The sequence below is a fragment of the Sycon ciliatum genome, chromosome 9 (assembly GCF_964019385.1).
Source record: "Sycon ciliatum chromosome 9, ocSycCili1.1, whole genome shotgun sequence".
NCBI lineage: Eukaryota > Metazoa > Porifera > Calcarea > Leucosolenida > Sycettidae > Sycon > Sycon ciliatum.
In genome coordinates, this window is record NC_088651.1 from 28,168,473 (window position 1) to 28,185,205 (window position 16,733).

Below are 16,733 nucleotides of genomic sequence, written 5' to 3' on the forward strand. Positions count from 1 at the left end.
GTTATCGCATGAGGTGATTTTTCAGTAATTTTGTTGACTCGAAGCATTCCGTGCACAGCTGCCTCACTGTTTACAATGCCCTACACTGTCTACCGTCACGTTCCTATAACCCACTTAACCCTGGTATTTGAGTGGGACTTGATTCCTGAGTGGACGTACATGTAAATAGACGGGTCAGTGCGGACTTTTCCTGGACACCTAGAACAGGTTGAATGTTCATCAGCGTGGTTTAATTATTATTGGTGTGGTACTTCATCTACATGTATGTACTTGTATTGACATGTTCATGTCCAGTGCTGGCAACTGAAATCCGACCACCCTTTTCGGTGCGCTCACATCACAGACTCCGCACGGGATCGTAGAGCACCTCGTTCCTCTTTACGAGTCCGTTTAGTGCAGTAAGTATCGCCTATAGCATTATACCCCGTTAGTACATCAGAAATCTCAAGTACCGGACGAAACGTGGTCACTTCCATGCAAATTGTGTCGGTTAGTATATAATTAATCCGAGTTAAATAGTATATAATTAATCCGAGTTAAATAATTATTAATTCGAGTCCTGGTGGTGACAGTCAATTTTTTCTTCAGACTTTTCCCGTTTGTCGCTTTCCCTCAAACCAGTTAATATTTTATGACTTGGGGCTCCCCGCGTGCTAGTTTGTACGTGAAGTGTGTGGGTTACAGTGAGGGCTGCGTCCCACCCGCCTGTGTGGATTCACAGGAAGTGTGAGTTACGAAGTCTGAAGAAAACGTTGAACGGTCTCTGCTGGGATGACGACTACACCATAGCTCAGTGGTTAGAGCATCGCTGGCTACAAGCGAGGGTCCCTGGTTTGAGTCCTGGTGGTGACAGTCAATTTTTTCTTCAGACTTTACCCGTTTGTCTCTTTCCCTCAAACCAGTTAATCCGAGTTAAATAGTAATTAATTAATCCGAGTTAAATAGTAAACAGTTTCCTCTGAGACAAAAATGCGATAATACTGTATTTTAATCCACTGTTCCTGTTCCTTTTCCCTTGCCTGTATTTCACCTGACGAGAAGGCTTGAAAGTATACTTGTGAAAACAAAAACCTTCAAGATGTTTGTAATGAGCCTGAAGTGTGTCCTTTTTATGAGTATTAATAATATAGTTATTATATTATACAAGTAATTAATCCGAGTTAAATAGTATATAATTATAATTCGGTATTAAAAACCCCGTTAGTACATGTACATAACATTTCCTCCGTACCTGCATGCCACCCACCTCAATAGTACCCCGTACATACATTTAATTTGTTGTTCTTTTAGCCTTCCAGTTGAGGCTCATCGTGCTCCATTTTCATCTTTTGCACGCCATTAGCCCGGAAATCAGAGCGCAATTCACAAACCGACAAAGTCCTGTATTTCAGAATGATTTCACAGACTCGGCCGAGCATGCGTCATGTAAACTGTAGAATCTTCGCTGACTGTGACCCTTTAAAACATAATCTTTATGTTATATCGAGGGAATCAAGAGTATCTCGCTCGCTAGTCACGGTTGCAAGAAACACTCAGAAAAGATGAAAAATTGAGGAATTCTGGTACGCAACCAAGTAAAGCAATGCAGACTTTCGTTTAGTACTTGAAGTACATAAACCGGTGAATTCAGACATAACAATTTTCAAGTGCTACAAATCATGTATTAACGAGGGACGACCTGGAATACGAAATAGAGACCGCTAGAATACAATGTACGTACTGTACTCAAGGACGCAAACCAGGAATGGGAATTCAGTTGCCACTGGTATACCTGCATCAAAGGAATCGTGGCAGTGCATGAATTTTACAGATCGTGACGACCAACAGTACAAGAAGCCATGAAGACTTAGGACTCGTAATGCAAGTTGGAACTACAGTCCATTTATCGGAAACAGTTCCGCTGGCTTCTTCAAGCCCAAATTTCACCGAATTAAGGATCAAGACCCTACTTTAAATATCAAAAATCTGGGTTTGGGATCTGTTTCTCCATACCTGCCCTATTTTTGTAAAACTTGGCTGAATTTCTATTCCCCTGTTCTTGGACTTTTCTGGCCTCAACTGTGGCAAGGAGTAATTGCACGGGTCACACAATGCAGGATGCACTGTTGCTTTCACGATATCTACAACTATGTGTGGAGATAAGAAAAAGTTAGTTGGGGTGCCAGACTGCCAGTCTCCAATGAATGGACTGTAACGTGTAAGTGTTTGTTTCAAAAAGCACATACACATACTTTTCTTGTGAACATAAGGCAGTTCCAACAATATCCATGTTGAAAGGTTCTTAATCTAAGTTTCGCGTCAAACGAGAAAACGCTTGACGCCGCCCTCTTGTCTTGGCTGATGAACAGAAGCGGAGCACTTATCATAGCAAGTCTCCTGAGAGTACATATCATGCTAAAGGACGGTCATACTATACGGGGTCACGTCCTGTTGCTCAGCACTATTCGCTCGACGATGACAATCCTACCTATTCAGAGCTTACTGTTCATCCCTGGTTGAAACTACACTATCTTCGTAAAACTCATTGCCTTCCATTGTTTAGTGAACGTGTAGATAAAGGTATTAGTAACTAGATCTGAATTTTGTGAAATGAAATATGATTGGAGATGAAGAGAACGAGTTACGCAGACTGAAAGGCAATATCGTCAAGTCATACAAGAGAGAGAGAGAGAGAGAGAGAGAGAGAGAGAGAGAGAGAGAGAGAGAGAGAGAGAGAGAGAGAGAGAGAAGAGAGAGAGAGAGAGAGAGAGAGAGAGAGAGAGATAGAGAGAGAGAGAGAGAGAGAGATAGACAGAGAGAGAGAGACAGAGACAGAGAGAGAGACAGAGAGAGAGAGAGAGAGAGAGAGAGAGAGAGAGAGAGAGAGAGAGAGAGAGTGATTTTGAGAGAGAGAGAGAGAGAGAGAGAGAGAGAGTGATTTTGAGAGAGAGAGAGAGAGAGAGTGATTTTGAGAGAGAGAGAGAGAGAGAGAGAGAGAGAGAGATAGAGATTCGAAAAACGAGGGAAGATGGTAGGGCCCTCTCCCGTGACGAGAAGAACGCTATCGCTGACCTTCATCACAACAAGAATGTTGTCCATAAGCCGTCGGACAACAGCAAAGGCTTTGTTGTGATGTCACGTGGTAACTACATGTAAGTCCAGAAAGTAAGGGAAACGTTAGAGTTTCCTGAGAGTTATGAGAAGTGTGATGCAGCCATCGGCTATCTTGACAGAAAGTAGCGCACTACCGTTGACAACATCACTGTTGGCAAAACGACCACCTGCACCCAACAAGTCCATTCTTCCACACAACTCAAGGAAAGATCAACTGTACGGTCTCCCGAAGTACTACAAGCCCGGGCTTCCTTTGCGACCCGTCGTATCCACGTGTGGCTTGTCAACAAGCAATGTCTCCGCGATGTTGGGGAGAATACTCACCCAGTTGCTCCGATTTGTCCTGGCACATTTGCAAAACACTGAGGAATGTCTCCAGGAGTTGCGAACCCTTGGTAGTTTTCCGTCCGACTGTGCTGTTGCGTCGCTGGATGTCTTGTCTCTGTACTCCAACATCTCTGTCCCCGAGAGTATGGACGCTGTGATGACGATACATGTACTTGTACATATCGTGAAAACAACAGTACATCCTGCATTGTGTGAACCATGCAATTACTCCTTGCCACATTTGAGGCCAGGAAAGTCCAAGAACAGGGGAGTAGAAATTCAGCCAGGTTTTACAAAATTAGGAGAGGTATGCAATAGGAAAATGTATGGAGAAGCAGATCCCAAACTCAAATTTCTGAGATTTAAATTAGGATCTTGATTCGGCCCAAATCGGACTTTCAAACGCCAGCGGAACTGATTCCTTTGATGCAGGTATACCAGTGGCAACTGAATTCCCATCCCTGATTTGCGTGCGTGAGTACAGCACGTACATTGCATTCTAGCGGTCTCTGTTTCGTGTTCCAGGTCGTCCCTCGTTAATCACTTCCCACTCAAGTACCAGGGTTAAAATGGGTTATAGGAACGTGACTGTAGGGCATTGTAGGGCATTGTAAACAGTGAGGCAGCTGTGCACGGAATGCTTCGAGTCAACAAAATTACTGAACAATCACCTCATGCGATAACATTGCACGACACTGACCGACAGTACTGAAGTCCTACAACTACATGTACATGTAACTGGCTAACACCTCTAGCACATCCTGGACGCGCACTGCAACAGCCAAAAGTACATAATATATTAATTTTATAATTATTATAGCATGGATTAGTATTGCTCAAACTAGTAGTGTTTTGAGGGTTATCGTGAGTTGTTAAATTAAGCCACATATACATGTACATGTACATGTATATGTAGAAGGCATTTGTACCGAACAAACAGTAACTGCCACTACCGTCTCTTCTTATCCTGATTTTTTTGGTTTCGTTGACTTCTAGCCTCCTACCTACGGTTGGTGAGGGAACTGAAATATGGAAGTTGTTGGTGTCCTCAGTTCTCCATCCATGTGTGTACCACCAGTACATAACGGTAATTGTGGAGACAAGTTCCGAGAATCACACAATGCTGGAGACATTTTATTTGATCTTCTGACCACCACGGGGATGTGGATCTTGCTGGAATCACCGTGTGTTCAGAAGTGAAGTTTGCATTTTGAAACAAACTCTAGTGAAACAACCTGCAGTGGGTGACACTTAAAAATCAATATTATCCTTTGCTGACGCCGAATTGAATGATTCGACATGTCTTTTGAGCGGCACGATCAGCAATGATTGAGGAACACGGCTTTTGTGGCATGGATGCATTGTCCGCCAGGTTAATGGAACAAGCCAATCCAAGTCTGGATACAACCCTCGTAACGTACACTCAGTTGCGTTTGTGGTCTAGGACGTACCACATCTGTACCTTGGAACTATCCAATCACTACATGCGAGCATCTTAGTCTGGCGTGCTCGTACTCTCAGACTTTCGGACAGCGATCAGTGGCCTATAAAAGACTGGCTCTCTTTGTCCAGAATATCATAACAGTGCGTTCTAAGATCTCCTGAATACTTGTTCCGAAAGGCACTACGAGGTACCATACTTGACCTAGGTGATCAAGCAGCATGGACGTCCGTTCTGTGATTTTGATGGTTGGTCTATCCATTGCTCTTCCAATAATCACCTTGGGAACATACGTGCATGATGAACAGTACGGAGAGGAACCTCTTGCCGCTATGAGCGACGAAATGGCAGATGAAAATTCGGACGAAGATCGTAAGGTTGAGCAGAATGGACAATTTCTTGACTACCAGTATTTCCAGAACGGCCCTCTCTATACGCACTGGGGAAGTAACACTTGCTCCCCTGGCTCAAATCTAGTCTACAGTGGATTCGTGGGAGGTACGTGGTACACAGTTAAAGGAGGCGCTGCGCAGTATTTGTGCATGCCGATGGAGCCAGAATACAGTGAGTACATCCCTAAAACTCAATCAAACTCTATCCTCCAAACCGCCGAACTACAGACGCCATCTAAGTCGATTCCTGCCTTCCATAGCCTGCATCAGAATACACCAGTGTGTGCCTTGTGTCAAGCGTCCGGTCGTTCGGCGCAGTTCATGTTTCCTGGTCGTTTGACCTGCCCAGGTGGCTGGAACAAAGAGTATGATGGGTACTTGATGACGGCAAAGTACGATCACAGGCGTACAGAGTACATCTGTATGGACAAACAGCCAGAGGTTATGGAGGACACCAGCAAGAATGTCAACGGCGCTCTGTTGTATTTCGTTGAAACCAACTCCAAAACTGACGTTCCGGATACATACGTCGGTGAGAAGGAGTTGACCTGCTCCGTCTGTTCAAGGTAATTACAAACAGATGCACAGTTCTGCTGGGTGCAACCCTTCTCCGCGAGGCTACAGCATTTTGAAGTTGCCTTTACATTCAAGATTCTGTTTGCAAATCATCCAAGTCCTTCTTCCTTTTCTTCCACATTGCCCATTTCAGCTGCACATTTAGAAATCATTTAAACATCAAACCTGAGCTTGCACTCTTTTGTGACCAGCTGGTGTTATTTAGAACAATGTAGAATCCCGTATCTTGCTGTTTGATTACCTTCATTGTGTATACCTTACACATTGTTTGTGTTGCCACTGAGGTAGCCAATGATGGCTGCGAGGGAGGATTCTGCAATCTTCTTTTTTGGTTCTAGATTTCTTCTTATTCCTTAGCCTTATTTACTCTTAGACGCATCTTGCCCTACTCCTAAATTAGTATAGACAGCGAACTGAATGAATGCATGTTCCGTCTTTCTTTCTTCATCCATGTTTTCCTTCGCCCCAGCCAACATGCCTCGATTGTCTCCCCCCCCCTCTTTCTCTCTCTCTCTCTCTCTCTCTCTCTCTCTCTCTCTCTCTCTCTGCGGCATTCTCCTTTTCTATTTTTATTAGCTAGCGACTGAGACACAGTGCTCGAAAAATCACTTCCTGGTAGAACTGTATTTTGCGTACTGGTTGGTGACTGTTTCCAATGACATAAAGTGGGGGGCAAGGATTTCACATGACATGCTTGTCAATTGAAGGCTAGTTTGAACCCGTCACTCGAATGATTTCAGGCCACGTGACCAATCCCAGACCACGTGATCAATCCCAAACCACGTGACCAATCACCGGCTACGTGATAGGTATAGCCCGATTTTGCTACCAGCAAAAAGGGAGCAAAATATCGAGTGACCGGGCAAAATGAAAGCAACATATCGACGATGAGGAAGCAAAATGTTGCGGCAAAATATGGAAGCTTCACCTGTGTAAGGGTAGAAATGCATACATTATGACATGAACATGACTTGATTGCGACTAGTAGTAGTTGTACTTGCACGTGAATGTAAGCCTCGTCATAAGCTATAATTAGATCTCCCATGCTTGTAACCTTGTTGTCAGCACTTCTAGAACTAGTACTTCTACCACTTCCTTTTAGTTAGTCAATCACGTCGTTGATTCCGGACTGTTCCATACCTTCCACGTCATATGCCCGAGGAGTAATGTTGCCGACTAAGTTGCATAATATAGATATCTCACCTTCTAGAATACCTCGCTTAGTCATTATGTTTCTGTTACGCAATGCTCACTTCATCTACCTGTATAGCATTGATGATCTAGGTTTACCTTCTCCACTATTCTAGAACTTGTAGAAGGATGATTTCGTAATCCTTGTCTTACCAACCTTAGTTCCCTACCTTCGCCTGTTTGCTTTGCAATGTCATTATACTTTGCTCGCCTATAAAAGCTGCTGCCTTTCTAGTTTCCTACGGGATTAGTTTCTTGCCGATTAAGATCAGTTCCTACCTCTTAGATTCATGCTAGAGAACTCTTTCTCTCTCTCTCTCGGAATAAGTGTGCAATTCTGTATGATAACCATTATCCATTACTGTACCCTCGTGCTCTGCTGACTGAGCGAAACCGGGACTTAAAGGGGAAGTTAAGGCAAAAATTAAAATTTCACCAGTTGTAGTCTTCGGGGTGCTGAGTCGAATGGTCGTGGTCCGAGGAAGCTGAGACGCTCCCTTCCTACTTGAATCCCAATCGAACTCGCGCACTTCCACCGAAACTGGGTGACTGCGCCCTACTAGATGGGGATTTGTATGCAAAATGTCACTAAAAGCGCCATTTCGTTCTTATAAAAGCACGGATGACCGCGATTGGCCCATATGTTGTAGTCTTTTGGACGCTGAGTCGACTGGTTTTGGTCCAAAAAGGCTGCGATACGGCGTTCCTCCTTTATTCCCAATCGAACATGGTTGAAGAAGCGGTCACGTGATCCTGCGTACACCAGTCACCTGGTCACCGTGCCTGCAGGGTACAACTTACTAGCCTGTTTGACCTTTTTTGGGTGCAGTCCTGTCACTCGAGTTGAACCTTGGTGTGAAAGTTGTCACCTGCTGGCGTGGTGACCAGGTGATTTGGGCACCCAGGACCACGTGACCGCTTGTTCAACCATGTTCGATTGGGAATAAAGGAGGAACGCTGCATCGCAGCCTTTTCGGACCAAAACCAGTCGACTCAGCGTCCAAAAGACTACAACATATGGGCCAATCGCGGTCATCCGTGCTTTTATAAGAACGAAATGGCGCTTTTAGTGACATTTTGCATATAAATCCCCATCTAGTAGGGCGCAGTCACCCAGTTTCGGTGGAAGTGCGCGAGTTCGATTGGGATTCAAGTAGGAAGGGAGCGTCTCAGCTTCCTCGGACCACGACCATTCGACTCAGCACCCCGAAGACTACAACTGGTGAAATTTTAATTTTTGCCTTAACTTCCCCTTTAACATTTGGCGCCCAACGTGGGGCTCGAACCCACGACCCTGAGATTAAGAGTCTCATGCTCTACCGACTGAGCTAACCAAAATCGGGCTTTGCCTACTACGAGACCGATCCCAGGCCACGTTAAAACAGTGAAGTACATTGTGTATATATACCACAGAAATCAACACGCAAGTTTCTCCTCGGCTCTTTGCTTTGAGTTTGGGTTCACTTGTTCACTTTGACTTTGTGCGACTGGGGACTTTGTGCGACTGGGGAATTTGTGGCATTTACTGCTATCTTCTTCAGTTTCATGCACAACCGTGCAATCATCAGACAACATGATAATGGTGGGCATTCCGGTGGTTGTAGAGCAAATTGTAAACTTCCCAAATCTTCAAACAATGCTTGTACACGTACATTGTCCACACCAGTCAAGAAGAACAAATCGAAAATTTCTACACCAAACGTTTTCAAAATGTATTTTTCCCTTCGTTAGTGCAGGTTCAATGGCTAAGAATAGTGTTTCTCTTTGGTACGTTTGATTCGTTAGTGCGGAGTATACATGTACGTAAAATGGCTATGAATAAAACAAATTGTGCCGTTATATCATTATAATTACCGGATTTAGATAACATGTAAAGTGAGCGTGTGTAAAAAGAGCTGCAACAAAGGGTACGGAAGGTTCTCTACGCAGGAGATCATTCTTTTACGAGAAACCATGAATCTCGAGCACAGAATTCGGGATGATAGAGGTGGCTGCAGTCGCAACTGTGTTGATGAAACTGGAGCATCACCGCCGCCAACTTAAGGTCCTGGCTTCACCGAAAAGTGGGGAAGATTATTACTTTATACAAACTGTGCACGTGACTTCCTTCGTGGAGTCGTAGCTATCAGGAATATGCGTGGTGACGCCTGTCTCCACAAAAAACAGAGTGGCGCCGTTAACATTATCACTGGTGTCGGGAAGTGTTTTCGGGTTGCTATCCATACAGATGTACTTGTAGTCAGTGCGGCTGTCATTATCCGTCATCAGGTAACCCTGGTAGGTTTTCGTCCAGCCATTAGGACATGTCAGGCGTCCTGGTAGCATAAGCTGTGCTGACGTTTCACAGACTGCGCAGACAGGCGTCTGTTGATACTTGGCCTGGAATAGAGGAAGAGAGGGAAAGTCCGTCTGCAACTCGCTGGTATGGATTTCACTAGATATAGCTTGCGCACCCGGGACGAAGCCGCTGTACTCTGGCACGAAAGGCATGCATAGATAGTTGGTGCCCCCGCCTATGTCAGTATAGAATGGTCCTGCCAGAAACCCATTGTACAGCATGGGCGATGAGTTGCAATCATCTCCTCCCCAGTGCGTGAACGTTGTTTTCGCACGCTCCACTTGATCGGTGAGATTTGCCTGGGCTCTGTCCAGGAGGGTAACCTGGGATTGAGTCGTGTCCAACACTACCGCAATACCACTAACGTTATCTTGAAGAGTTTGCACACCGCTTGCAGTGCTCACCATTGCTTGCTGTAAGGCATGGACATCCTCTGCTGCCTTCTGGAGTTGACTGGTCACATTCGTGAGCTGTTGGGTAGTGGACGTTTCCGAACTATTCAGCTGCTGGGCTTGACTCGTCTGTTGAGTTTCCAGTGCGCTCGCTCGTGTTGCCACTGTGTCGACTTGCACTGTGAGATCATCCAAACGTGCTGAGAGCACAGTGGATAGATTAGCAACCTGCTGCATAAGCGCCTGTACTGCGACCTGTAACTGCTCGACTTGAGTAACAGTTGCGAGACTGGGATTAGGATCATCATCACTGGAAACGAAGTACTCTCGTCCGTAATACTCCGGTAGATTTTTACTCTCACAGACTGAACATCGGAGCAGCGAGTACATCAGTAGAAATACAAAACATGTCGACAGCAAAGTTAAAACCTTCATGTCAAGACTTGGAGAGCGATGATCAGAAAACCCTTTCTGAAACAATAATGTCACCACTACGGGACCAACGCAGTTATGATTCGCAATGTGCCAACACGCGCTGAGCGTATCATGTGGAGGCCGCTACATGTCTCCCTTTTGGTCTGCAACACTGAGAAGTTAACCGCCATGGACGTGCATTTTATTCATGTGCCTGATCACTATAGGGGCTGGCTCAGCCGCTGCAGTGTGACGCACGTACTCAAACCTCGGTCACGGGCAAAAGAAACACAATGCCAATGAATGAGGAAAATGCAATAGAAATGCAAACCCCGAAAACCCAAAAACGCATTGTGACGCATAGTTTCTTAAGGGATTACAGTGCATCTGCGAGAAGAACTTAGTGGAAGCCTCAACAACTCTCTACAGGTGTCAGTCCGAGCGCCTTAGCCGAACGGTTAATACTTGCCGCAATACAAACCACTGGTGTGGCAAGGGAGAACTAACATTAAAATGTCAGGGCTTTTAAATAATAGACACCAGTATGCATGTAATATTACTGTAACTTACCGTGCCATTACGTGAAACTCACAATTTGCATCTGACACTAGTGTTAGATGTAAGCGCCATACATGATTGACTACTTCGAAGTACATTGAAGTGACTTGAAATACACGGTGTAACGACACCTTCACAGCCCGGCCAAAGAGGCTCTTTAAATACGGTGAATGGATCTCTCCTCCCTAAGATCCCCATCTGTTGTGTTCCTGAGTGGCTGTTATCACAATGGCGCTCATCGAGCACCAGGATAGTGATGTTAGCTTCACGTTGTGCATTGCTCATTCCTAGTCTATGCAATGCGGTGCTTGTGTACTTGTAACTCTGACATGTGGGGTATTTCCCTTCTTCTGGCTGGAATTGCATACGTGGGGAAGCTGAGCAAGCATGGCGAAGTGATCAGATATATCGAGGCACCAAGTCTGGCATACACTGTATATCTGCTAAACCAGAGTTGGACAAGAAAGGTTTCGATCGTTCCCTGCAGATGTACATGCCCTAGTAGTGAGCCGTGTGAGCCGCGACAATACGTACATTTACACATACATGTAGGTATGCATACATGTATTGTACTGTAGGAGAATGTTAACAACCTGACGACCAGAGGCTGAAGAAGAGAGTAGATCTCCATGAACGTTCAGGTCACCTGGAACTTGTAGTACCGTTCGGTCCTGACGGCCGAGCAAGGCTTGATCGATGTTCTGCAGTCACCAGCCGGTAGACTAACAAAATGAGATCGAATAGTAAACATTAAGTCTTCTTTGAATTAAAATGCCAAGAGGATGTGCAAACACTACGTCATTCGTGTGAGAGCAAGGAGTCGCTGCAGTCACACGACGTGACCACGGGCAATCATATACACGTACACTTACATGTAAATGTTACGTATCGTACATGTGCATGCAATTGATAAGGATGTGCTTGAAATGAACCCTGTGGCTGTGGTGTGTTTAGCGACATACTCAGCTTGATGATGTTGGAAGAGTTCACTACCTCCAACATGATGCATGCTTGTGAACAACCCCTTAGATAGTTCCAGAACTCTCTCACATCCAGTTCATATATTTGGAGAGAAAATAGGTAAATATTTAGCGTGAGGTCAAGTAAAGTGAGCTATAAAACATATCTATAAATTGATAAAAAACGACATGCCCTTCAAATCAGTTAGTAGGACTGGTACTAGTGCTCAGAGAGATGTCCCAGAATCGGGTATAATGGAATACTGAGTTCATAGCACGCTTGCATGTAGGTATGACAGAACTCACCCATCTTGGATAATAGAGAGGTTAAGATGCACGTTATTTCTGACGTGACGCGAAAGTTCAGCTCGCGTTATTTGGCTCGCACGTCGAAAAATCAACGCGAGTGACCTGCTGCTCACGGCAAAATTTGGAGTTTTACGCCAAATTTGACATGAAACTGCGCGTCACGTCGGAAATAACGTGCATCTTAACCTCTCTATTGGCCCTATACACGTGTCCTTCCCGTATTAGCAAGAGTCAGAGTCCCGCATTTGTTTTCTTTTTTCTTCTGCAAATTCATGGAGTTGCAGAGGTCAAACACTTCCTAATGTAAAGCAAAGGCAACTGTTGCTTTCGCTGGTTCTATTATCATTGCATTCTTGTCTCCTAAGAATTTTGTGAGCGTTTGTGGTGTCATAGCCCGGGAGTGAGGGCTTGTAACTATTACTAACTTCTGATAGCTACTGTGCGTAGAACGTGGACACACTATGTCTTCTGTAGTTGGAACAGTTATTGTACAATATACTATACGGTGTGTGCCAGCTATATCACCTACCTGTAGAATGATAGGTTTGGCTGTCAATAGATGAAGCGCACGACTGTGCACTTGCGGTAGAAAGTGCAATACAATGTAATTATGAATTCGCAATATAGTAGTAGTACGCGAGGTGTGGATGAGTGTGAGTGCACCTACTTGACCACTTGGTTGGCAATGCTTTTAATCAGGTTATTGCAGTCTAGACGCCGGGTCTAGTCTCTCCCCTTTCTAATACTCTTTCACACTTTGCATATTTATGTTATCATGATGACCGCCGCTTCTAGATCACGCAGACCTGTGCGTGTATGTGTATGTGTATGCGTGTGCGTGTCCGATCGCCGTTCCGCGCAGAGGACAAAGTAGCAGTTTAGCTGCATGTTAAGCAAGTACTATCGCTACTGCCGCTGCTTGCTGTTTTCTACAATGTGTTATATCATAGCATGCTGTTGCTTTTAGCGAGAGGTTCTTTCGGTGCTCTTCTTCCAAACACTGAACATATTCTCTGCTCTGACGAGATCAGTTGGTGTGTGTGTGTTGGGACTAGGATTGGGTGAAGTTGCGTTCCGTACCAGCCGTGGCTACACTGGTCACAAAACGTTCCGAGGTTAGCGATCCAGCCAGACGAGACTAACCGGAACGCTGTCCGAGCGAGTTATCACAGTGGCAGTTCAACTTTGTGCCTCAAATCGTTCCTATGCTGCTGTATGTAACACACAACTGTCCAAGTCTGAATTGGCAAGTACTTACAGTAGTACACACACACACACACGCACACACACACGCACACACACACACACACACACACACACACACACACATACAACGGTCCTAGTCAGAATCCGAAGACCTGTGGAGTCACAATTACTGAAGCAAAACAGATCAGGGCATAGACAGAGATCGGAGCTGCATGGAATGGGCAGTGGGCAAGGAAGGATCCTGCAGAAATGCACGGTGAATGGTAGCCAATGTGAGATCCTCTACGCAAATGGAAAATAGGAAGGTTTAATGTGCAGCCGGAATTCATGCAAGGTGCTACAACGAATGATGAAGAAGTACCGGTAGTGAGAATTCAATGGTGCAACAGCTTATGCCATGCAGTAGTCGGCTACAGTAACTTCATGTACAGTACTGGCAACTGAAATCCGAACCCCGAGCGGTGCGTTCACATTCTAGCGGTCTCTATTTTGTAGTGTTACAACCCCCTGTTGGGTGTTTGCGATGTGAGCGCACGGCTCAAGGGTCGGATTTCAGTTGCCGGCACTGAGCATGTACATGTGATTGTGGGTAAGAAACATTGAAGCAGCAAGCTCCAGGTTGGCGAGCAAACCCTTTCCTATGTGAGTAAGGTAAGCAGTACTTATCACTCGCCTACTCTGTCCTTTGTTTCACATTCAAGAAATCGTTCTTTCTTGCTGCAGACATGTTCAGCTGTGACTGGGAAGGTAAATGCGCTAACAAAGCATCAACACAGGACACGGCAGGAGTGTTTGAGTGATCTGTCAACTCATTCATTGTTTCCTACCTACAGTCATGTTGCCTGTGCCTGGTAAGCTCGTTGGGATGAAAATCTAGAATGGAGAGGTGAGAGAGTGGAGAGGTGCGAATGGCTGGAATGCTCGGCGTACAGAAAAAATACTTATCGTGCGGACCAGTGAGGAAGGATAGATCAGAGATGGCGCATGACGTATGGCGCATGACGTATGCAGTGGGTCGCCTTGGTTACTTAGTACAGACGGAGCAGGTCAGTTCTCGTTCCGGTGTGTACGTGCTGGGCACGTGGGTTTTACTGTTCGTCTCGACGAAGTACAGCAGGGCGCCGTTGACATTCTTGCTCGTGTTCGGAACAGCTTCAGGCTGACCGTCCACACAGAGATATTCGGTACGTCTGTGGCGATTGTTTGCCGTCATCAAGTACCCATCATATTCCTTGGTCCAGCCATCCGGGCACGTCATTCTCGCTGGGAACATGAACTGCGCTGGACGGCGGAACGCTTGGCACACCGCACAGGCTGGCGTGTTCTGGTAAAGATCTCCGAAAGCTGGAATCTGCTTGGACGGTGTTTGTAGTTCTGAGCTTTGTAGTACGGTTCTCGATTGTTTCTTCTTGATAAACAGGCTGTATTCAGGCTCCATAGGCATGCACAAATACGTGGAACTGCCTCCCTTACTCGCGTACCATGTCCCGCCGACGAATCCGCTGTAAACGAGTGTTGCCTGTTCGGAGCAGATGCTCTTTCCCCAGTGGGTGTAGACCGCGCCCAAGTTATCGATGATCAGTGCGGATTCAGCGGGCCTTGGTGCCTGCAAAAACCGATCCACGGAATCAGGATCTAAAGGCTGGATAGCGTCCTGGGCATTTGTGTTTGCCGGTAAGCCTAGGCATATTCCAATCAGGAAAAGGACACCACGCAAGTCCATGCTGTACCAGATCCACTCTCCAACAGCAAGACAGGTTTACAATCACACAAATTTCACTTCAAAGAAATAGTCTGACCTGCCTTCACCCTGCCAAAGGCTGTTGTGAGAAATCAAACAAGACGTACGTCGACTTTTACAGACTAGACGACAGTGAAGACAACGGAAATGACTTGAGCTACAGCTTGCCCGTGTCCGTGTCCTGGTTGGAGTACTGTGTTGTGCCTCGTGGGCTGGTGCAGGTCCGACACGGTTGTCCACATTCATCCAGCGCACAGTCAGACGAACAGCTAAATACCAGCAGCACACGTTTAGTTCATACATCGGTATTACTGTATGTAGATACGCCATTGGCCTCGTGAACATGAATAATGCAGGACATTCGTTCAGTAGTAGTTATGTGCTTAAGGTGACAGTCTGCAATAGATACAACCGGATCGTCTTGAATATGTCGCTTGGACTAGTATCGGTACATTCCGTCACCCGGAAGCCGTACTAACAAGGGGACGGCGTCTTTGCCACATCCACTCTACCCGGGGTAGGTGTCTGCATGTAAGGAACATGAATGATTGTAGCAACGGGGTATCAGTGATAGCTGCGATAATTATTGATATGTTAAGACCATGAATAGAAGGACCGTGAGCAGTCGGACAGTGAGACGTTTTTGTTGTTTTTGATTCATTTTAGTGAGATACCTCAAATAAGTTATGGCTTATTCGCTTTGAGCTTTCTGGATTCCGCTGGAACTCTCTCATAGCGTACTCTGTGAAAAGACCTTAGGCCTGTGGGGATTGCCCTATTCAAAACTTAAATATTAATAATAATACGGAGCATCAGCAAATCGAATTTTCGATTTGATTATTTGAATGGCAAAGAGAAAATCAGACCGAAAATTCGAATGAAAAAGAGGTTCAGCATGTAGCGCAGTCCAGTATTTTCGAATCGAGTTCTAGCCTGAGTAGTTGAGGACTGGGATTTTGAGATGTGCAATGGCTGCGTTTGTTGCAGAGCAAGTCGATTTGTTGGATTCGCTTCTCTTCCTTGAGTTCGCTGAAGGTCACCTGGACAGAATGGAGTTGCTGCTGTTTTAAAATGTTTTTCATTGCCGTTGAGGATGACGCGAAGCGGCGGATGCTTCATCCGATTCAGGCTATTGGCGATAGGATCTCTCTTGGAGACCCCTTGAAAAGGCGGATCTCGGCCGAGTTCCTCGGCTATCCCTTGCATATCAGGAGACCCGCGGACGAATAGCTGAGGGTGGGCCCAACACTGCCTCAGCAGAATGAGATCCATGGTGAGGTCGAACCTCAAATATTTGGCACACTTTGAGTTGTCCTCTCCCTGCGGGGAACTCACCATAGACGCAGATGCCGAGGCAATGCCAGCAGGGTTACTGGGAGCAGGAGGCATATACCGCGGGGCTGGTACTAGTAGTTGGTGAAAAAAGCCATGATTCCAGGATCTTGAAATGAAACAAAAAGCACACTTGACAGAACCTTTCACAGTTCGAGAGAGAGAGGATAGCGTCAAGAAGTCCGGTTCGACTGTGCCTTGTGCACTTAGCCATTTACAACTACGACTACATGTAGCTACATGTAAGTAGGAGCTAGTAGCTACAGTACAGGCGCAAGTATGAGTACCAGTACTCGTAGTGCGCTGTGTACTAGAGCACGCGCGGAGCATTCGAAAAGTATTCGAAAAGTATTTTCTCTTTGCGGGCATTTTTCAGTCGAACAAAGCCCTAGTTTCGACTGATTGAGTGCTTTCGTGACGATTTTCGAATTTCACTCGAAAATTCGATTTGCTGATGCTCCGTT

At 45.7% G+C, this 16,733-nt stretch overlaps 2 protein-coding genes across 2 annotated transcripts; one reads left to right on the plus strand and one right to left on the minus strand.

The window, feature by feature from the left end:
- Window positions 1-5,082: 5,082 nt before the first annotated feature.
- LOC135824407 (uncharacterized) lies at window positions 5,083-5,823 on the plus strand. Its single transcript, XM_065337141.1, has one exon. The coding sequence runs from the start codon at window positions 5,083-5,085 to the stop codon at window positions 5,821-5,823; it is 741 nt and encodes a 246-aa protein (XP_065193213.1).
- An 8,397-nt stretch (window positions 5,824-14,220) lies between these two features.
- Window positions 14,221-14,919, minus strand: LOC135824408 (short-chain collagen C4-like). Its single transcript, XM_065337142.1, has one exon. The coding sequence runs from the start codon at window positions 14,917-14,919 to the stop codon at window positions 14,221-14,223; it is 699 nt and encodes a 232-aa protein (XP_065193214.1).
- Between the last annotated feature and the right edge of the window lie 1,814 nt (window positions 14,920-16,733).

Coding starts and splice junctions, on each gene's coding strand:
- LOC135824407 (XM_065337141.1), top strand. CDS start 5,083: ATGGACGTCCGTTCTGTGATTTTGATGGTTGGTCTATCCATTGCTCTT.
- LOC135824408 (XM_065337142.1), bottom strand. CDS start 14,919: ATGGACTTGCGTGGTGTCCTTTTCCTGATTGGAATATGCCTAGGCTTA.